Source organism: Leuresthes tenuis, unplaced genomic scaffold (genome assembly GCF_036924035.1).
Source record: "Leuresthes tenuis unplaced genomic scaffold, fLeuTen1.0.hap1 SCAF_9, whole genome shotgun sequence".
Taxonomy (NCBI): Eukaryota; Metazoa; Chordata; class Actinopteri; order Atheriniformes; family Atherinopsidae; genus Leuresthes; species Leuresthes tenuis.
This window is the reverse complement of record NW_027325363.1, coordinates 4,165,188-4,188,076: the sequence shown is the minus strand read 5'-3', so window position 1 is coordinate 4,188,076 and position 22,889 is coordinate 4,165,188. Positions and strand designations below refer to the sequence as shown.

Here is a 22,889-nt window from a genome sequence, read left to right as displayed (position 1 = left end):
GTTTTACAGTTTGTATGTTGATGCTGATTTATCTTGGCAGACATGTATGTTTTTAATGTGTCACACAGTGTTAGTCATGGGGTTTGTGTTTTTCTATGAAATAATCAGCTATAATTCCTTCGTGTCATTTGTGTTATAGCCTTAAGGTTGGACAAGGTTGGATTGGGTTTGATTTGATTGGCGGTTTTACTTTTAAAATGTCATGTGGTGACAAACTCAAATGAATTGAAACAGTTTTGTGCAGGTAATGGTACTTGTTTTTTTGTTGTATACGTGTACCATGTGTTGTATTCTTAGTTGCTTCAAAACATTTTGATTTGAAGATTAATTATTTTATTGATGTATACCCTGTGTGTATTGATATTGTATGTTATTAGCTATATACTATGTGAGTGGAATGTTGCTAACAACATGCCAAAGATCCATTTTCTCCTCTTTTTCATGTAAATTTGTGAACATGATTGTTTCTGAGTGTTATTGAGTTTTTGGAGAAGTAAACAGTAAGAAAGTAAACAGTGTGGTACCGATATAATTTTAATGTTTCAGATTTTTAAAAAATCCGGTAAATAAGGATCCTTTCGAAATTGAAATTGTGCTTCATCATTGATTTCAAAATAAGTTAAGAGCGGTGTCCTTAAAGACATTTTACTTTAGCAGAAGAGCGGAACGTTGTACCAGGACTTCGACCGGACGTTAATTCCAGACGGACCAAAACACCTTTCCCAGAGTTGACGTTGACGTGGAAGCGTATGTGTACAATGGCCAACACAAAAGTAGAAATTTCAACCGATACCTCCTCTGTATCATCAAATCAAAATGTGCCTTCTCAGCCCAACAATCCGCTGTCAAGGAAGCTTAATAAAATCTTGGAAACGAGACTTGACAATGACAAGGTAAGTTGGAAGCTAGCTAGCTAACATAGCTAAATTTGCAAGCTATTGCTTTGAACGTGTCCTAAAGTAACCATTTCGAGTTCAGATACTGCATTTATTGACAGTTAAAAGCCAATCAAAAGGTCAATTAAATCATACGTAGAAGTTAAACAGCTATCATGTTGCTGTAGTCGTCCATTGCAGGCTCTCATGGCGTTTTCCTAAAGTAAGAGATGGTTTGGCCTGAGTTGCCATAAGATGAATTTTCTCTAAGTGTGAAAATACAGGTCGACAAAAGATATCTAATTTTTATATGTTAAGAATTTTTGGCTTCAATCATTTATATGCAAGTGGACCAGATTTTTAATGATGCTTTATATGTGACAACACCTGCTTGAAAATGATTGTCATGTCTTTTTTTGTGCTTTCAGGAGATGCTGGAGGCTCTTAAGGCCCTGTCAGTCTTCTTCACTGAGAACAGTTTGCGCACCAGAAGAAACCTTCGTGGTGACATAGAGAGGCGAAGTCTGACAATCAACGAAGAGTTTGCACGAATGTTTAAAGAAGTTAAAGAGGTAAATCAGATACCTCTCGGTATAACCACCAAAAGCATTTGTAATTTAGAGGCTTTTGTTTAATTCAGGTGGTCTTAGGAATGTTAATCATGGTGTTTTCTTCCTTATTCACCAGAAAGATTTTCATTTGGATTTTTGAAGGTGTCTTTTTGGAGAACGGATTAGCAGCTATACTTATAAAAGTAAACTGTAGTGTAAAGCGAGAACAACCTGTGATTCAGTCAGTGTTTCCTAATGTTCATTTAAAAAAACAATTCTCAATATACTTTCTCACAGCAATTTACATTGTATGATTTCCTGTTTCACAAGACGCTATTGTTTAAAAACGGTCATTTCTGTTCTTAATACTGTCACAGCAGCTTATCACACCTTGTATGTGTGAACACTCATCCTAACTTTGATGGCACATTTTTCTCAGGAGCTCGAAAGTGTTAATGAGGATGTCCAGGCCATGAGTACATGTTGTGATGAAATGACCAGCAGATTAAAGGTGAGCTAATGAGATTCACAGATCTATGTGTGATTTGCTTAAGCTGACATGAAAATGAAACAGAGCACGGTTTATTCATGTACACTTGATAAAAGTAAGCTGCTTAACAGTTTAAGTGATTTATTGAGTCATTTTTTAAAATATAATGTTTGCAGACTGTTTTTAAAGCATGTCAACTTCTCCCCGACAGGCAGCAAAAGAGCAAACGCAAGACCTCATTGTAAAAACCAACAAGCTTCAGGGAGAAAAGTAAGTTGTCTCCAAAGGCGGAGAAATGTGTGTTGACGTTGTCCTCGTAACTTCACATAAACGTGTATATTTCATATTAAATAGTTGTGAGGTTTTAGTTATAAAATGTAGTTTAGAATCTGATCCAGTTGCCTTTCTAAGTTTACTGTATGTCTAAAAAATGTTTAACTCAGTGGCTGAGAATTTTGATATCTTTACATACTTTTTCCTGTTAAATCTATCTTAACGGTACAACGGTAGCTACACGAATCATGAACAGGAGAAAAGTATTAAATCTTATCCAAATCTTACGTACCCATAAATATTTTAATTGTTTGATTTGTGTGCACATTAGTGTCGGCTCTTTTATAACATTTGAGTTTGCGATTTGTATTTTTCGCTGCTGATTACATATTTAAAGTTCATGAAACTGCAAAATATCTTTCTTTCCTATAAGTAGTATATTCTTGTTTTTCTCTTTCACTATCATCTTAAAGGGGAAATCCGGTATTTTAGAAGCTTTTTAGATAACTCGCGATCGGCGTATACCCATATAACGGAGTGAACAGGGCAGGGACGATGCAGCCTCTAAATAAGGCATTATCTGTCTTTATTTCACCAATACTTTAAGAAGAATGAATGAATGAACGTGTACTATAGCTCTGTTAGCTCATAGGTGCTGTTATGTGGCTACTTGCAGCTATAGGAGAGCTAACGGAGGGATTTCTACACACACCTCTACTGGGACGACTTCCTCCAGTTTGTTGTCCAAATAGGATTGACCAATTGACCAATCACATTTTAAGAGGGTTTAGTAGGGCAAAAGAAGCAGAACACATTGGACAAAATGCAATCCTGACTTAACTGGATATTGTTAAGTTATTGTTATTATTAACTTATCACATTCTGTCATTTTTAAATTCATGTGAAGGTCTCTTAAGAAAGAGACTCAATGAGATTAGCTGTATAAATATTGGTTAAATAAACATAAAAAGAAATTTGCGCAATCTTAAAAGTGAATGATGAGATCTGACAGTTTTTTGTTCTCACTAAAATATAGATGATAACAATATGGCAAGGCTGACGTTTTGACATTTTAGATTTAAAACTGGCATGTCTGACTACCAGGGACATCCACAAGGTAGAATGCTAACATTATTCTAATTTATCTGCCCGAATTACAGGGAAATCTCAAACCATTAGTTCTTTCCTTATCTGTTCAGAAGCCGTAACTCATTGTGAAAACCTGTCACATATGTCACTGATAGGCATCATTGTCGGCCCAAACCAAGACGCCATTATTTTCTACTCATTTCCACAGAGCTTAGCCCTTCTAGGTTTAGGCAATCTTCCATATAAATGCCACTTAATTCAAACTCTACAGCAGGAGGGATTTTGTCCATTTGGTAATTGCTTAGCTTTTATTTTATACTTATTTTACAGTCAAGTCATGCCTGAATGTGTAGCACTACCTTGTTTTCCATAATTTATCTCTAACATTTGTCTGAAGGGATTATCAATTTCTTTTCTCATTTTATGATATGAAGATAATAATACTTGATTATTTAGAGTATGTTCCTCATAGGATATGAACCTTCACGTTAAGTCATTAGCCCTCTTTACACAGTGGTTATCAGCACGAAAAAAGACATCCTCGTTAAACTGCCAGCGTTCACCTGTGGTAATTGACTCAGATCAAAGCTTGAAAGTGATGTAAAATAGATCTACTTGTGAAAGTTAGAGAGACTCGGGGCAAGATGCGAAGGGCTGGAAAGCTCATCCTGATTTTTGATGAGGAGAGATGAATAATTCATGACCAGTAAAACTTCTGCAGTTGTTTCTAAAATGTAACAATACCTACATCTTAATTTTTTACCGTTTATTTAACATATGACCACTCGGGATTTGATTCTCAGTGTCTTCAGTGCATTTAGAAATTTAAATTTCAGAAAACTTTTTGGGGATCAGGGTTGGTGTATTCGCATCCTGCAGGGAGGGCAGCGATCGACAGCAGTGGAACATTGTTTGTCCGGGGACACTCGGGTCCTTCATTGCTCTTGTATCTTATTGAATCCACTTCATTACAACTAATAGCAGCCTACAAGTGTCTTCTTTTATTTAAGTGTGTGCTTGAAATTTGCTGAGAACATATTTTTAAGGCGGTTGAATGGAAATGAAAAATACTCAGACCCTCGTTACATTGAGGGAACGTGTAAACGTGGGATTTATTTGTGGTGATAGACACATTTATGGATAGATTTTGGTGGAATGACTTGCAATAGATGTAGTCTCAGTGTTACTAGTCTATGATTGACTGAACGTTTTTCATATGCTCCATCAGAATTAGTCTCTCACTCCTCTGGGTGGAACAAATGTCCTCCTTGTTGTTGTGGCTGCTCCTTCACAGTTTATCTATTCTGGGGCAGCTACAGTGAGATTAGATCTGTTGAGGCACTTTGCACAGCAAGGTCAAGGGTTTCATTAGTTTTTACTGGTGATAAAACTATTCAGTGGTTAGTTGTGTTTTCTCCATTAGTGATAAAAAATGAACTGAAGTTCCTTATTTTCATTTGCACATTGTCTGGCAATGCCAGACTATTTGGTTATCACATTGCTGCAACCCGCTCCTGTCCACAGGGAGTTGGGGGGCTTTATGTGACCTTATGTGTTGACATAGAAGCAGAAGCACTGGCTGGGAGGATGTGGATTTGTTTGCAGTGATGATGTACTGCTGCAATTCCTGTTCCACTCGCCCATCAACAGCACCTCCTTTACAAAGACGTGACTTATATTGAAGCAGAGTAGGATATTGAAAATGGAGGAGATTAGTTCTGAGTCTTAGAGCGGTGAAAGACTGCAGTGGGGATAAAGCCAGCAGTGAGCGCATGTAGGCAGTGAAGTTGGACTATGCATCACCTTGTGTCAGGCAGAGGCTTGACATGAATGTCCTTCTGAGCAGTCCCTGGCCTTGTCTTTTTCTTTGCATTGTGCCTCCACTGGGACCTGCTGTCTGTCAGTGTGACATTTCCATGCGCAGAACTGCAGTAACCTAACAGCCGGATTGGATAGTTTGTGCATGCTGGGTTTTGACCTTGTCTCTAGCAATTTTGTCTCAGAGGAGCAGCCAGGGGAAGTGTACAGTCAAGCTGTTCTCCTTCAGCCACCAGACAGTCAGCCCCTGCATCTCCTCAGCTCACTCTTCTTGGTCAGATCTTTTTTCAGGTGCCATTGGGCTCTGCAGTGCCAAACCATTGTGTGTGTTTTTAAAGGTTTTTGTCCTGTTGACACCTATTGTAGTGATGCTTGATCTGCATCATTATGACAAATTTAGTGCTTAAAGGGCAGCTCTGATGGGGGACTGCTGTGGGTTTGGTTTAAGGCTCTGCTTATGATTCTGATCTGTACCTGGCAGAGGAGGTCCAACCCTTACTGTTTGGTGTCTTATCTTATGTCATTTGTGAAATCTAATGAAACAAAAAGTGCTTGCTGGAGAAACGGAGGTAGAGGAAGTGAGCCACTGGGTGCAGTTGTCCTGTGTTTGTCCACTGGCTGTCAGACAGGAGGCTCTTTTGTTTTGGGCTGGTCCTGTTCAAAGACACTGTCATCAGTCGGCGTTGTGTGTTGTTCCATAATGAAATGTAAGCTGCCCACCTGGCCAACGTCATGTTTAACAAGCTGACACATCTAACAAACGGATGTTTCTGTTGTGATCACGCTCAGAGCTGGAGGTGATGAACTGTTGTGCTCATTCTCCAACTATTACTTAAGAACTCATGCAGATACAGTAGATATAGTTGGCTTCATGTCAAAGGGCAATGTTGATAATCCTATTCTCCCTGGAAAGAGAAAAAAGCCAATTTTCTCAGTATGACTCCTGTCGAGGTCATTGATAAATCAAGTGTGCGATAAACCCAGAGAGAACAATTGGGGATATCAGAGTGTAAAATGACTCTTTGCATTATTAAAGCCCAGCTTGGTCCTAATGAGGACATGGCAGTGAGTATTCCTTGTGTTTTCTGATGTAACGGCATGCACTCTTTGATCACTGGAGCGTCGCTAACAGCTTTGTGAATGACAGATTTACATGCAGTTCTTTGAAATGCTCCTCCATAGATGTGAATGAATAATCGGTCCATATGGTTTTGTGCTTTGAACTTTTGTGTTGATTGCACATTTGCTTGTTACAAAGAAATGTTGTTCACCGGTGCTGCAGTTAGGTAAGTGTAACCCTGTGATTAAGCCCCCCCAAGCTGCCGTATCAGCTCAGCTTTGTCAGATAATTAAGTTGACAAAGCAATTTCAGTCTCACTTTGTCATAGCTGTTTATGATCTTGGACGGTGTAATATTGCAGAAACGATTTCTGTGCTTGAACAGACTAAATCAAACGGGCTTGAAGCTTGAAAATCTCCTCTGGCACATTAAGACATCCTGACGTAGCTTCCATCTAAACTAATGTTGCACTTGTTGTGGATTGTTGAAGAAAAGCTTGTTGACCTAATTTTCTATGAACCTTTGGAACATAGACTCCATGTTCTTAACAGTGTGACGTCACCGGTTCAAATATGCTGCTTCTCTCTGGTATTCGGTGGTTGCAGCCTGGAAAAGAATGTGTCATGCCCTGACAGCGCAGCACAAAATGATCCCTCTGTTCCAGCGTTACTGTGCTCCTCCTTGCTGTGTGAGGGACCTCCCACAGTCTCCTCACCTTGTGCACTGCGTGCAGTCGGCCTTTTTGTCATGATCTACATCCTTGAGGATCAGGTTTGTCTGGATGTGAGAAATTAAGGTTTCTTCTTGTAAGTTTGATGTGTGAGCATGAAGGTTTTCTCTGCTGGTGCCCCAGGTCTATGAATTCAGTTTGTCCATAAACTGAGAATAAGCGTTGAAGATGCGCTTTTTTAAAATTAAACTCCTTGGGTTCTACAACAGATTTATCATTTTTACTTCTGTTTCTTCTTTTTCCCTCCATGTTATGGGTTTGTTGGTCTTTCTTGTGTAAAGGTTACAACTCTCAAACGCCTGGTGCTGAAAATCTCTATCACAGCAGTTTCTGACAGAAAGCAGAGATGACTTAGTTAGGTGCTTCTTAAAGCTTTGCATGTTACTGATGAACTTAATGTTCTGGATCTGGCAGCTACAGTTCCTCACTCTCCCAGATCCACAGATTTTACTCTAATATTCCTCACGGGTTGTGTGAAGCAAGCGTGTTCACGTGAAATTGCTTTTATAATTTATGCGTCCCTCAATTTAACTAATGACCTCATTAGCATAGCTAGTTAATTCTGTATTTATCATTGTAATTGTGGTCTGGTGTTGGAGTGTTTTAGTGTCTTTTGTTTTAATTCATCTCTCGATAGCATGATGTTTGCTCTCAGTTGGCGATCAATTCTAATTCAGTTTTTTCTTCTCTGTCTCTGGGTTTCGCGTGTTAGGAAGTATATTTATAATGTGTGTTCTGGTACATTACCTTAACACTGCACTGTAATTACAGAAAGCAGGCAAAACTAAAGTTTTTACAGTCTCCCTGCAGAGGGAAAATATTGCTGTTAAATGTTGCTTTTTACGGTTTTGAAACTGCAGTTGAGTAATTTGTTAAGAATATGCCAGTCTGGTCTATCTGTGCATCCGTCAACTTTGCCTTTTGTGTGTGTTTAAGGCAAAGTGAGATGTGCAGAGAAATACTGAATCACAGATTCCTGTAAGAGTTTGACAACCCTTTACCTTCAGCCGGCTGAGCCACTTTATGGTCAGACAGTCACCAGGTTATTCTGGCCAAGCAGAATAAGCCGATGATTTGCTGCTCATGTCCTATTGAATATAGAGAGGATATGTCGGCTGGAAAGATGGGAACAGGGGGAGGATCTGCTGCTGCTCTGCTGTCCTGTGACAGAGTTCCCTGTTGGACTAGGGTGGTTGCCATGGTCGCCATTGTGTCGAGACACTTCCTGACATGATAGCGATCTCTCTCTGCTGTTGTTGATCGGGACAAAACCTGGTCAGTATCCGGCTCTGCTCGTTTTGGCCCCATCGCCTGCCTCTGATATTTATTTTCTCAGTCCTTTCCGTGATGTCTTCACACTGCGTATCGTCTCATTGAGCAGAGTGTGACTGCCACCTGCTGTACAAAGGTCAGCATTGCATATTGTTGACATCGTGCACATTTCTTTCTTTTTTATGTTGAATAAAAGCTTCTTTTGTATTTTCTCTTCATTTGATTTTGGCATTATTAAAAAATTGTGAGGACAAAAAAAACCAGAAGAAAGAGGGAAATACATATTAAACTTGTAAACCCAAGAAACCCCCAAAAATGAAGGAAAAACACTTCTGAGAGATAAAAGGAAGAGCCTTGAGGAGATACAAAACAAATCTCAATGACAACTCTGTCTGGTGTTTTTTTTGCTTGTGACTGTGCCCAGTTTGATGCTTTAATGTTTTCTCATTTCTACAAGAAATGACGTAAACTGTTGAAATGAATTCAAACTAAATGGAAAGAAAAACAAGTGAATTAGGTTTATTAAAGTTCAACAAAGACTAGTGAAAGAAATGACATGTGAGGCCTTTTTCCGTTTCCTTTCAGTCAGCGACTTGAGGTGAGAGCTCAGGTTGCTCAAGCTTTCCTTGCCAAGTTCCAGCTATCGAACGAGGAGATGGCCACACTGCGAGGCGCTCGTGATGCACCCATTACCGAGGTGATCTCCATTATCCTGTTCACTGCTGTGTTGAAGGTGCACCATCGTCACCCAAAGAAAGGGAGGATATATTAGTGATTTAATTACTCTTAAAGTTCACCTTTAATTCCATGAGATGGCACAGCACATCTGTCAGCTTCACAAGCCTAAAATTCTGCACAGAACCCCAAATTTTACCACCCACAACTGAACTAGACCCATGTATCATTGAAGGCTGCGGCTGGACTCCAGAACCAAGACCTGGATTTCAACCCAGTTATTGCTATCAAAACAAAACTAGAAGGTCTTTCCTCCGTGTCTGGTTGTGATGCTTATATCTATCCTCTTCATCGCCAAAGTTGATAAATTACATCCCATTTATGTTGACTGAAGCAGCCAGACTAATTCACTCCTCACTTAAGCTCATAACTCTATTTCCTGTCCTGGGGACGGATGACGAATGCGTCTCATTACGAATCAGCTATTTTGTTGTGTGAAGCGTAACAGAAATAACTGACTGCCTGTTTGATCTATAATAACTAATAATGCCAGCATTGCTTGTTTGCAAGCCTAGAACATAATAGCATAATAAATATACATATATATATATATATATATATATACACACAGCTCCAGTGTCAGGTCTCAGGCTCAGTGGACCAGTGAGGGCCTCTACTATTAGCTTCAAATCAAGGCTCCTCTTATGTAATGCCACACGATCAGTTAGAAGCCCAAAGTAGTTTTGCTGGGGCAAAAAAAGCTAATTAACTTATGTAAATTTGATACTCACAACCCTTGTAATTCATGTATTTGCATGTTGCTGAATTTCACAGGATTTTTTCCGAGTTCTCAACCGGGTGAAGCACATTCACGAGGATGTGAAAATCCTCCTGCGAACCAACCAGCAAACTGCAGGGTGAGCGTCACGTCTGACTACGTTCTGCTGTTTCTGCTGCTCTGGAAGTGGAAGTGTCTATGACAGTTCTTTTTATTTTGCTGTTAAATTAAATGTATATTATGATTTGCATTATATTTTCTGTAATGAGCCTCAGGATAGAAAAGACAAGTGGACAAAAACCACCCAGCTTTGGTATTCGTGCCGCTGTCAGGGTCTGACACGATGCTGCAGCTCAAAGTGATGTGCTGTGTGTTCTTTGCATGTGTTGCTCTTCCAGGCTGGAGATCATGGAGCAGATGGCAGTGTTGCAGGAGACCTCATATGAGCAACTGTACCGCTGGGCTCAGAGTAAGTACTGCACAGAGTTACGAGCACGTTTAGAAGTCACTACGGGTCTTTTTGTACAAGGATGCAGCATATTGTTAGAATAATGAGAAGTGGATATCTTTTCATTGGGGATATGAGCGTTTTTTGCTTTTAATAATAATGTATTTGTGTGGGTTTTTTTGTATTTATTACAAAAGAAAACTTTGCTCTTTCAGGCTAAAGCAAATGCGTGTATAGGACATATTTAACGGCATGTATGACTCATATCCTCTGACCGTCTCTTCCAAAAGAGTGCCAGCGAACCAAAAGTTCCACAGCCTGAGGCTATGTTGAAATCAGAATGGAAATAAACTGTTTAGATCCCTGAAACCTCTTACGGGTAATTATACAGAAACAAAGTATAGAGCTCTTACTAAACAGAGCAGCTGTGGCTCAGGAGATAGAGTGGTCCTCCACCAATCAGAAGGTTGTTGGTTGGATCTCCAACGTCTGCAGCCCACAAGCCAAAGTGTTCCCGAGTAAGATGCTGAACCCCACGCTGCTGTCAGTGTGGCACATATTATTAAATTCTCTAAACTTCCGGTGATCATCAGGACTAGAAAAGTGCTGTGTTTATTAGATAAATGATGTGTTGCTCTATGAACACTTGTGTTGTGGGGTTTGGTACTCATGAACGTCTTCTTAGCAATGAAAAAAAGCTGCTCTGTAGGTCATGATGCTGTTTTTTTTTCTATGTTTTTCGTGGATGTTGTGAAGAGTCTTTGTTATGTGTAATTGTCAATTCAAGAGTGAGTGGAAGCCTTTTGAAGAAGGCATTCACATGTATTACATGTGATAGCTTCTTGATGGTTTGATTTGCTTTTCACCAAAAGGGTTGTCATGGTTTGAAACAGTTAGCAACTCTATGTTTAGCATTTAACATAACAATAGCAGTTACGGGGAGGATGATGTTCCTACAGCACAGAGACTTTACTCGTCTCTTTACTTGTTATTTTTCTCTTTTTCTCTGCATAGATGAATGCAGAGGACTGACTCAGGAGACGTGTGACATCAGCCCTGTGTTGACTCAAGCCATGGAGGCCTTACAAGATCGCCCTGTTCTTTACAAGTAAAACTAACTCCCAAACAGAGGCATATGTATCTTAGAAATGAATAAATACAAGTAGGAAACAGTATCATCTGTTACAAACTAAGATCTTGGAGGTGAACGTAGAATTTAAGGCTCTGTGTTTCACTGTGACTGCCTTCTTTTGGCACTTGTAGATGAACAGTGAGACCTGAGGACCTTCTTCCTGCTATGATCTTGTAGCAGGAAACAAGGTTCTCGGTTGTAAAACAACAAAGCAAAATAGCCCGAAGCAACAGAAACTATCACCACCATGCATGCAGCAAGAGAAGAAACTGAAGATCCTCTCAAAGAAAAAAAGATAAATCTTAAAAAATACCCATTATCAGTCAGTCATGTTGTGAACTATGTTTGCAGCCTAATGAAATATTATGTATACCGAGTGCAGATTTTGATTTGCATGAATGAATTTACTCTTTTAATAATACTTTATTTTAAAAAGAAAAATTTATTTTAGATTATTAAGACTGAACTGAGTATCTTAACCTTTTTGATTGTTAATTTTCATGTTGCCTCATGCCTCACAAAGCCTCATCACATATATTTATCTGTCAGATTGCCAGTGGCATTCATTTCAGAACTGACAGAAGCAACAGGATGAAGGTGAAAGTACCATTTTGTGGGCTCAGATTCAGCCAGATGCATTTGTTTTTTTAACAGTATATTTGACTGGTGTGTCGTTGCATTCACTTGAATCCCTAAACATTGAACACCATCTTCCTTACAACTATGGATGAGAACTAACTCAAATAAAACTTGAAATTTCTCTGCTATATTTTCTATGGATCCTCTTAAGCACAGAGGCCGAGGTTGGAGTCTCTTTGAGGTACTAACTGAATCAAGAAAAGCTTAAAAAGCTTTGTTTTTAAAAGCAGTTTATATCCGTATGTAGGCATAATCTGTCCCTGCGTGCGTAAGAGAAGGTAATTTGTTCTCATACATGACAAGCAATTTTACACAACTTCCTGAACCTTACCGAGGGCTAAATTTATCCTCAAAAAGATAAACAACAAATGAAACTTTCACACATTAACATGTTTTCATGGCCAAGCCTTCCTCTGTTTTTTCCCCTGGTTTTTTTTTTAGACGTGCACCTGTCCTCGAACCCACAAAGTATCCAAGGTCATACTCCGTCTGGGTTTGTTGAGGCTGGATAGCAGCGTCTTGGAGTCTTAATTCAACACTATCTTTTGTTTAGTCTGTCGCAGAGCTTGTCACCACCAAGTCATCCAAAAACCCCCAAACTCATTCCTTTTGGAAAAGCTGCCGACATTGTTGATCTTAGAATCTGACCACAGCGCACAGTCTACACAACTGTGGCTCCTGTCTTTTCACATGAGGTCCAGGTGTTGAATTCTGCCTTCTTTCCCTTGTTTGTTCAGGTACACCCTGGATGAGTTTGGAACTGCACGCAGGTGTGCTGTGGTACGAGGCTTCATTGATGCCCTGACCCGCGGTGGGCCGGGAGGAACTCCCCGCCCCATAGAGATGCATTCACACGACCCTATGAGGTACATTGCAATAGCAGAACGGCTTTCTGTTTCGTTGTTATTGTTCTACTGGAAACCACGTGTCCATATGTGTCTAAATCTACACAAACTGCATCTTAAAAGTAGAAATAATAATATTGAACTTCATGAGGGCTCGTGTCTTCTTAGACACCCCCTCTAAAGCCTCATCAACACACCTAACTTGTGCTTTCTTTAACTTTTACTCATGTATTTAAATGATTTAACACTTAAGGTTTCATACTACAGTGAAGGTTGTTGTTCCAAACGTTTATGTTGCTTTGACTAAATAAAAATCGAGTATAATCCATAAAATAACCACTTTTTTCTGAGGGAAAGTCCTGTTTGGAGCCATTCATACACCACAGCTACTTCTTGCAAAGGCTCTGTCAGTCTTTTTACTACCCCACTTAACTTCCTGAAGTCCCCTTTACACAGGGATGTCCTGCAGGTTTTAGATGATTCCCTGATTCAAATTAAATGGACCTCTTCAAGCGATTGTTAAGTTCTGCATAAGCCTGCTAATGGTTCATTGATCTGAATCAGGTGTTCTGAAGCAGGGAAACGTCTAAAACCTGCAGGACAGCGGCCCTCGAGGACCGGATGTGGACATCCCTGCCTTTCCAGAAAGCTCTGAGGGCAACTCTCTCCCACTTTCATATTGAATTGATAAATTGAGACTTATGGGACTAATCTCACTGACTGATCTACCTGCTCTTTGTCTACAGTTTAGGGAACACGAGGGCGAAAGGTTCTTTAATGTTCTCATTGGGATTTTTCATGTAAAACTGTGGAATAACCTTCCACATCTGCAGTGCTGACAGATGTCCGAACACTGCTGTTCATTGTCACATGAACATACAAGTATGTGCATCATTGATTTGAACAAGTAGCTGCATGCTTGAGTGTCTGGGACTAAAACTCATATGACCACTGAGGATGACTCTCAGTCAAATCTCTCTGACCACAAAGCACAGATTTATTGTACTTTGTGTCGTTTTAAATTCAACTAGTGGAGGTTCCTGTTTTATGAATAATTTTCAGTTCATTACACATTAACAAAGGCAATCAGTCGATCAATAAAGGTCACCAACACATAGTTTCAAGCCATATGTGTTATTCTTTCATTTTTCTCTTCATCTGCTGTAAAATGACAAGCTTTCTATACATTAAAAACATTTTAAGCATTCAAAGTGAGGAGAGGACCTTTTAGATCAGATTAGTAAAATCACAACAATTGTACAGACTTGCACACAGTTTCTCAAGGTGCTTCACAGGTGTTGTAGGTTATCGAAGCATCTTGAAGAACTGAGAAAGGTGAGCTGTCCTGGCATCATTTCATCGGGTTCAGGACTCTTTCTTCTTGTCGCTGGAGATTGCTGCTTCTGTCTTTGAATCCTTGTTGTTATGCTGCAGAATACATCGGGGACTAGTCATTTGCCTTCCCATTAGGTATTGCGTGGGAATAAAAATCTAATAATCGACTAACGAGTGACTAAACCTGCACAAAATGTCTTATGATTAAAGTAAAAAAACACAAGGGACAAACTGATTTCCAGCTCTAAGATATTTAGATATTTTCTCAGATCTCGAGACCAATTAAACTATAATTACACGTAAACTTTAAATTAAGTCACTGCTTTGACTTACTTAAGATAAATCTGGAAATGGATTGCTGTTCTTGACAAACACCACTTTGCCTGCAGTAAGTATTCTAAAGTGTATCTAATGTATGTATGACTGTGTTTACCACGATCATGGAAGTATAAATCTATCAGACCATGTTGTTCATCGTTTAGATTAAAGTGTGTGAGTGCGCCCGTCTTTCCTGTTGTATTACATCCTCTTCTTACTGTGCCCAAGAGCAAAATAGGAGATTTTCTCAGAATACCGGCCATGTGTGGAACACAAAATCACCTCCATTTTATAGGAGGAATCAGCAGTTCTGAGAACATCAAGTTCCCTCTTACCTCCCTATGTCCGCACACACGCACGCACGCACGCACGCACACACACACACAGCAAGTTTAACCTTGCTGTTTTTTCACCATTATGTAACCGCTAAAGACACTTGCATGTGACTGGAGTAAAATGCGATGAGCCATGCCTAAATGTGGCTCTGATTGTGGCAAGGTAAGCCGACCCCTGTGTTTGGTTCTTGGTGACGTGTGGATTAATCCAGAGCATTTTTATCTCTCCCTCAGGTATGTTGGGGACATGTTGGCCTGGCTGCATCAAGCAACCGCCTCAGAGAAAGAACATCTAGAAGCTCTTCTGAAACAAGTCACAATGCAAGGTGTGACACATTAGAAGTTGTCCAGCTGTCAGGCATCTGGTTCGGGGTCATGTAGCATATTTTATGGAGGCTAACTTAGTGGCTACTTGCATTTTTAAGCAGGATTTTGTTTGGTTATAAAGTGTTATAGAAATTTGAATGATTACTGTCATCCACAGGAATCATGTGTTATATTCAGTGAGGGTGTCTTTTCAAAAAGGTCCCTAAGGAAATAACGTTGCAACATTTTAAAAATACTTTCCGTGTAGGATAGGCCCTCCATGCTCTCACTGCTTCATGCACAGAGATGGAGACTTCGTATGGGGGCAGTACATAATTATCATATGGGAGCTCTGCAGCTAATTCAATGAACCAGGAGCCAGACAACAGCTGACAAAGACGTTAATGTGAGTCAGAGATGGAGGGAATATTCAGATATTCTGTTGCTTCTAATCTAATAAACCTTACTAAAAATATAGATATTTGCAGTAAGTCCATATTAGAGTACCGACACCTTCCCCACCCCACAGTTAGCCAACTAAAGCTTAGTTGACTTTTAGCCCTAGAATTGAATTCTATGCACCCCTGACTAATTTTGTGTCTGTGCTCCTCTTCTGTTAGGTGTGGAGGAGAACATGCAAGAAGTGGTGGGACACATCACCGAGGGAGTCTGCAGGCCGCTGAAAGTGAGGAGCCAAATTCGTTGTAAATCATATTAAAGCCTGAACAGCTTTCTGTTGATTGCCTGGTGCATTCTGTCACGTTTTCGCTGGTGTTTGTTATCGATCTGCTCCTTAGGTGCGGATAGAACAAGTCATTGTGGCAGAGCCAGGTGCTGTACTGCTTTACAAGCTGTCCAACCTGCTGAAGTTCTACCACCACACAATCAGGTATTAAAGTCTGATCCAGACACTAATGCAGCTGAGTTTTCTGTCTGAAGTCATCAACAGAAGTGTATTTGGCATCTGTTTGATTGTATTAATGATTATATTTTAACATGTTTTCATTTAGCTTTGGACACGATTTCTCTGAGGTTGTAACTTTAACGTCTCGGCGCTTCTGATGGGCATTTTGGAGGGACTACGAAAAAAGATTGGCTATGCAAATGATCCCTTTCTCGTCCACCTGTTTTGTCTTTTTCAGCTCTATTATTGGGACCAGCGTAGCCTCTTTGCTCATGAATATTGAAGAAATGCACCTCCTCAGCAAAAAGATGTTCTTCAACAGCCTGAGCCTTCATGCAAGCAGACTCATGGACAAGGTGCTGCAAGCAGGGGGATTTTTTTTGCCTGTGCAGATGTGAGAAAGTGACTGCTAGAAAAACAACGCCCTTAACTACAAAAAGAGATAAAAGAAGAAGGCTTGTTTTTAAGTAGCGATGGTTCACAATGTCCTTTCATAAAAATGCTTAAATGACAGTGCAGCAAAGTTTAGTTTTGATCCCTGAGGACACACATTGTGTATTTCGGCTCTTAGTCTAAACCCTCAAAGACAACAAGGCTATTTCTGAAGCACTTATGCTTGTAAACAGTTTCAGCCTCCTGGCCACAACAGCAAAATGCTGCTAGCTGCCAAGAAACGCTATACTTGTTACCGTTTAGTTAAATTGCCATCCAAATATACCTCAGCATGAGCTCCTCCACGCTACACGCAGCCTGTGTCCTGATCAATAGCAGTTACAAGAATTATCCCTGTAGCATGGTGTTAATCAAATTGGAGGCCCTCAGGGTTTTGGTGTCAATTCCAGCTAATGCCAGGAACACGGCCTCTTCATAATTTGCTCCATTAGATGGACAAAGGTGGCAGTGCTCAGTTCTGTATTGTGTGTCCAGAGACCAATGAAATCAAAACCCTCTTCATTACAAAAGCTCTGCAGACTGATGCTCAGAGTAGTTGTATATTTGGTCATCCAATGTACAACTGCTTATTTGTTTTGTTTATTGCTATGATGATATTAAAAGGACTTCTTTTATTCGTCAAAAGGCTTTTATCGCCCACATTCAGCTGAGCACTAAATCTGTAACTTTGCTTGTTTGTGCCATCTCCTACACCTTGTCTGGTGTTGTTATGGGTCTATCTGTAGGTGGAGCTGCCTCCACCAGACCTTGGACCTACGACGTCCCTTACCCAAACCCTCTCCCTGCTCAGGGAGGTGCTCGCCTCCCATGACTCCTCCGTAGTCCCCCTGGACGCACGCCAGGCTGACTTTGCTCAGGTAAACTTGCATTGCTACAATATGCTGAAAGTTAAAAAAAATGTTCGAGATGAATGTTTATTATTTTGTCTGCTTGAATCTAAACTTTTGTTTTGAGTTTTTATAATCTTTCTGTGAGAATTAGTTACTTTAGCTCGGGAGGGACTCACTGACTCTTTAATAACTTTTCCTTCTTTTTTATTTACTGCTTAAAAACGGAGGTCATGTTGTGCGGTTGCAATTTGCTGTTTATACCTCTAGATGTCGCAGCATCCTGTAAACTAGACCTTGATTCTTAAATTCAAGGTCTTGAATTCTTTTCAAATACTTGCTTAAAGCTGCATCTCATTACGTCTCCTTTAGGTACTGTCCTGCATCCTGGATCCCCTGCTGCAGTTGTGCACCGTGTCAGCCAGTAACCTCGGCACAGCTGACATGGCTACCTACATGGTCAACTCATTGTATGTCATGAAAACCACTCTGGCCCTCTTTGAATTCACCGACAAGAGGCTTGAGATGCTCGAATTCCAGGTCTGTCCTCATCGTAAACGCCTATCAACAAATTAAGAGACAATTATATATATATAGATTTTTTTTAATTCATATGCTTTTATCTTTTAATTTTAGGTACCTAATTAGTATTAATTGAATTAGTTATGGAAATGAATCTAATAATGATGATGAATGTAATCGTACACCACATATTACATGTAAATGTATTACACACCCTAATAAGACGAGACCAATTGAACAATGAAACGCTGTTATTCACTGCGGTGGCTTGGGGCTTACAGTTGTCACGTTGTCTGTAGCCCTATTGTTCATGAAAAATAGTTCATTATTCTTGTCCCTTTCATTAAAATCCAGAGCTGAAATCTTTTACCAAAAAGATTTAATTTGCTTTCCATAAAAGAGTGTGCGTCATGCATTGTTGTTCGTGCTCAGTGCGCCATCCGTCCTTCTATTTTTAGCGCAGTTTTTGTAATTGTGAACCACAAGAGCTTCTATAGAAGTTTCAATTATCAACAGCACAGTGGTTTTCCATTAACCAAAAGTACCATTTGTTCACAATGCAGGCATGAACTCAGTTTGAAGCCCCTCTCTCACTTTTTTCAGATCGAGGCTCACCTTGATACGTTGATCAACGAGCAGGCATCCTACGTGCTGACCAGAGCCGGACTGAGTTATATCTACAGCTGTGTGCAGCAGCACAGCGCTGAACAGGTCTCACACGGATCACTCAAGTTATACTTCTGTGCAGTTTCACATTTTATTTCCTCTTGCACTCCCTGGTAGTCCTTTTTTTATACTTTACAGACCCCACGGTGTTGTTTACACTGTCCCTTTGGCCTTTGGAAGAGTTTATAGGCTTTACCATTGCTATGGTTACCACATGACCTGCGTCTTTGTTGGAACATAATAGCATTTCCATCAGATTTTCAGATGAGAAAATGAGAGGGAAAGACAGATTGTGTCATGTTCTATTAAAATATATTGGCTTTTCCTGAAGTGTCTTGCAGATAAGAGGGCTGATGCCCTGGAGCCTTCCTCCCTCTTTGCAACACACTTTGCCACTGGGCTCATTGAAACCCATAGTTGTGGTTTAGCATGCAAGTCTTGACTCTGGGTCATGTCAGGACACACCACACCCTGCTGCAAAGCTCAGTTACAAACTGTCATTCTTCGGCAAACTTCTTCACTACCCGGGTGGTCTGTCTTGGGTTTTCTTGAAATTGTTGTGTATTTGAAATTCTAGACCTTTACACTCGACTAAACCCCAGATGTCAGTGACTTACAGGAATCCCAGTATTTATCTTAGATTTTTCAGCTTTATTGGTACCATTTACATAACATTTAGCCATGTTTTTTTTCTGGTATATGAGATAAACAAGTTGGAAACTAAACCTTGATATACTCTTCACATGTATTATAACTTGCAGAGGAGTTTGTGGCTCATTGTATGTTTGCTATAGTGCTCATAACCATATAAAACTACTCTGGGTGCTGAACTGTTGCTTCGAACCTTGCACTTTCTTCTATTTGCTGCTTTTAATGCTGGCAATTTAGGCATTTAAGCTTGACTTAATGCCACCATTTCGGATAGTCTGTGATGGCAAATTGCCTTAAAGGTACCTGCTGTTGTGTACACAAAGTCAGACATGTATTTACTTTGTCTGACACCAGGATTTAAGTAGAACCTTTCTATTATTCACAAATCAAAGCACACAAGTTCAGTTATTTTTTTCCTTTATGGGTTGCAGGAAGCCAGCGTGTCATGGTGTCTTTTCCTAATTAGAAATGTGTTGATCAGCGGTAGCTCACAGAGTAGACATGGAAGGATGGCAAGGAGCAGCAATCTGATTTTCGTTCACTTGTTGAGCCTCGGTGCTGTTGCTGTTCAAACACTGTGACCTTGAGTTGGACTGTAAGCTCATGTTCACTTTTCTTTTCCCAGGGTCCACTGTCCCTCCTCCCCAGTATGGACAGCTCCTCTGTGAAAGCAGCAATGGTGGGTTTGTTAATCAGTAAAGCAGATTTAGCTTCAGCAGCCTGAGTAATGACCACCTGATTTTGCCCGTCCCAAACCAACTCCAGGTCCAGTTTGATCGGTACTTGTCGTCACCCGACACTCTTGTTATGCCGCAGCTCAACTTCCTGCTGAGTGCAGCCATTAAGTGAGTATATGTCCATAACATCGACTTTCACTGTACATGTAAGAGAAAGCATACATGTATTAAGGCTTCATTTGGTGTAATAACAGGAGGAAGAGCATGTCCAGAGAGTTTAAAAATGGAACATGCGCGTTGGCCTAATAGCGGTCAGCATTTATTAGTTTCCCAGATGTAATACAATCATTACTGCATGTTGAACAAAACACTTCAGTAAATGCATGAGGAGTTGAATTGCTAAATCCACCGACACAGAATCGACAGAATGGTGAGCAGCACTGCCTGTATATTTGTCTTACTGATCAGAAAATGCACATGCTTTTAGCTCAATCCCACTGCTGCCTTTGAGGGCTCTTTCTATGAGTTATGCTTACTGGGAAGTGCAACAGGCTTGAGCAGCACTCTGCACCGCAGGTTAATGTTCTCTATTAATGGACATGGGAGAACTGATGGGCAGGACACCATTAATTAGCTTCTGGTTCATTTCTCACTCACACTCGTTGCCTGAAATCTTTCCTCTTTCACATCTGCCTTCCTGTTCACCTAAATACACAAAGAGACATTTTATTTCACATTCGCTGTTAGCGCAGTTGCTGTTGTATAAGGTGTTGCACTGCAGTGTGATACCATGCTCTCTGCGGGCCAATTAAAAATATGGATTCTCAAGAGCTTGAGAGGGATACAACTGAGGCGTCCCCACTGTGTCCTTGAGTCCTCTCACTGAGCTCTTTAATCCAAGTGCTGCATCCTCCATGTGTACTCCGCTGTAAAATGATGTACTCGTCCCCTAAAGTGATTTAAAAAACAAAAAACAAGGAGAAGATGTGAAAATGACAGTTTGATGCACTAAACTACAGTAACCACATAAAATATGACAGACAAAATTTTAAATGGGTTAAAAGGAGATTGTTTTAAAATCTTAAGCCAGAAAATTATATTGCAGCATAGATGAAGTGTGAATATTTTCCCGTTTTAATCATAGTAATAGTCGTTATCACACTCTGTCTGACCAATGAGACAATCTACAAATCATTCAGTTTACTTACTGTGACGTTTGGAAATAAACCAGCAAAATCTAGATGAAAAACAAGGACGAGTCTTGATTGCGTAATTTAAGAAATAACCCAAAAGCCATCAAATGAAGCTTCTCGTCTGTATGATTTAAAAGGATAAACTTTGTCAGAGTCTAGGGAAATTCTGCATTTGTTTTATTACAGCCTTCACATGTCTGTTGTGCCCTTTTAAAACTCTGTAATGGATATCCATAGATGGCAGTGTGCACCACACACTGCCAGTTTGTTTTGGTACAGCAGGGGAACACACTGGTTTAAGAAAAGTCTCATTTAGAATTATTAAAGGGACCATTCGCCACCTCTGTTTGGTTCAACAAGCACAAGTTTTTAAGAGTTTTCTGTCTTTGCAGGGAGCAGATTTTCAAAATGTCAACAGACCTGGTGTGCAGAGCTTATGGAGAGGTTTACACGGCTCTGACCAGCCCAACAAATGCTTACAAGGACTCTGAAAAGCTGCTACCCAGATCCCCTCAGCAGGTTCAGACGTTGCTGTCCTGAGACGCGTTGATGCTAGACACCAGACGAGCCCCAGCAGAGGATAACCTGCAGCTTATTTAAGGAGGCATTTCATTTGTATGGTGTAATAACACAAATGTATATAAAACTAAATGTATAGGTTCAGCTTCTTTTGGAAAATGTGGGCTGTGGGTCATGGACCTCAGAGATATGTCTGTATATAGTACAAGGCCTCCTGTGTGCCCGGAGGGAAGAAATTTAATTATATGCATATGATTCTTGTGCTTTTATTTTGTTCTTTGTTTGCTTTTTATGTCACATGATTGATTAAAACAAAGCATTTCTATTGAAAATGTCAAACATTCCATAAAACAAAAAGAAAACACAATTATAAAGCTTGTCTTGTTTTCCACACATAAAAGTGGTTGGAGAAAAATTCAGCAGCAATGCCAGGGGGAACCTCAGAGGTTTCAGTACAAAAATTATGTTTATTTTGATATCAACTGTTCTGAGTAGTGGGAATAAAATGGAAAATCAGATGAATTACCATCAGCTTTGGCGTTTCAAACCGTATCCACCAATATGAACTGAGATGTGAAGGCCGTAATGAGACCAGATTTGGTTGTTTGGCCATTTTAAACGCTTTGTGTGACAGCAGGGAAAATGTTTGTCTTCGCTATTTGCAGAGCTTACCCATTTTTAATGTACTAGCATATGAACAGCATTTTCTTTCACCACATGCAGAAACTGGTAATAGCTGCTTTGGTACAATCCCTGCCATCCCTAAACCGCCCCCCACCCCACACACACACAGAGCTCTCAGTACGAGTGTGTGTTTGGAAATCTGTCAGCAAGAACATCAAAGAATGAAAAAGACATATTTTTCTAATTTTACTTAATTGAATAAAAATGTGTTGCAATTTTATGTTCCATCCATGTTTTCAGAGGCAGGAGTTCTTCTCATTTAAAGCTTTTATGACTCTGAATTCAAGGCAAATGCTAAATGTTTTAATGATGCTGGAGACTTGGTTAAAGGGACACAGTAAAGTACTCTTAGGTACATCACAACTTCACACAACCTTACCTCATTAAGTGCAAATTCTGTCTTTAAAACACAAATTTACATACTAAAACACTAAATCTTTGGTGATGTAATCTACTATTTCAGGATTCAATGAATGTCCCTATAAAGACATCCAATACATTTCTGTTTTACTGACCTCTATCTACCGCTATAAGTTACACTTAGTTAGCACTAAACTCTGCAGTGGAAACTAGTGACATTGTGATATGTAACATCATATCACTGAAAAACTGGCTCCACCCTGATAACATGGTCTCCAATAAAACAGTAGTGAAACAGTAAAGATAAGTTAATATTGATTCCGTCTGTTGCTGCGGGCTCTGGTCTTTGAGGCAGCATTTCATTTCTGCTATCTAACATCGAGGTTGATGGCAGCGAGCCTGATCTTGGCAGCACTGCCAGCACTGAGTCCCAGGATTTCCCCAGCTCTCCGGATGTTCCTCGG

The 22,889-nt window shown here is 40.0% G+C and overlaps 1 protein-coding gene across 1 annotated transcript; it reads left to right on the top strand.

Moving 5' to 3' along the window:
- The first annotated feature begins 704 nt into the window (after positions 1 to 704).
- Positions 705 to 22,199, top strand: cog6 (component of oligomeric golgi complex 6). Its single transcript, XM_072391944.1, has 19 exons — positions 705 to 893; positions 1,304 to 1,447; positions 1,866 to 1,937; positions 2,128 to 2,186; positions 8,744 to 8,855; positions 9,668 to 9,750; positions 10,010 to 10,080; positions 11,074 to 11,167; positions 12,568 to 12,696; positions 14,898 to 14,989; positions 15,590 to 15,654; positions 15,767 to 15,858; positions 16,112 to 16,229; positions 17,052 to 17,183; positions 17,526 to 17,693; positions 18,279 to 18,386; positions 19,618 to 19,671; positions 19,758 to 19,837; positions 21,255 to 22,199. Exons 1-19 carry the CDS (start codon positions 750 to 752, stop codon positions 21,400 to 21,402), a joined length of 1,965 nt encoding a protein of 654 aa, XP_072248045.1. The 5' UTR covers positions 705 to 749; the 3' UTR covers positions 21,403 to 22,199.
- Positions 22,200 to 22,889: the final 690 nt, after the last annotated feature.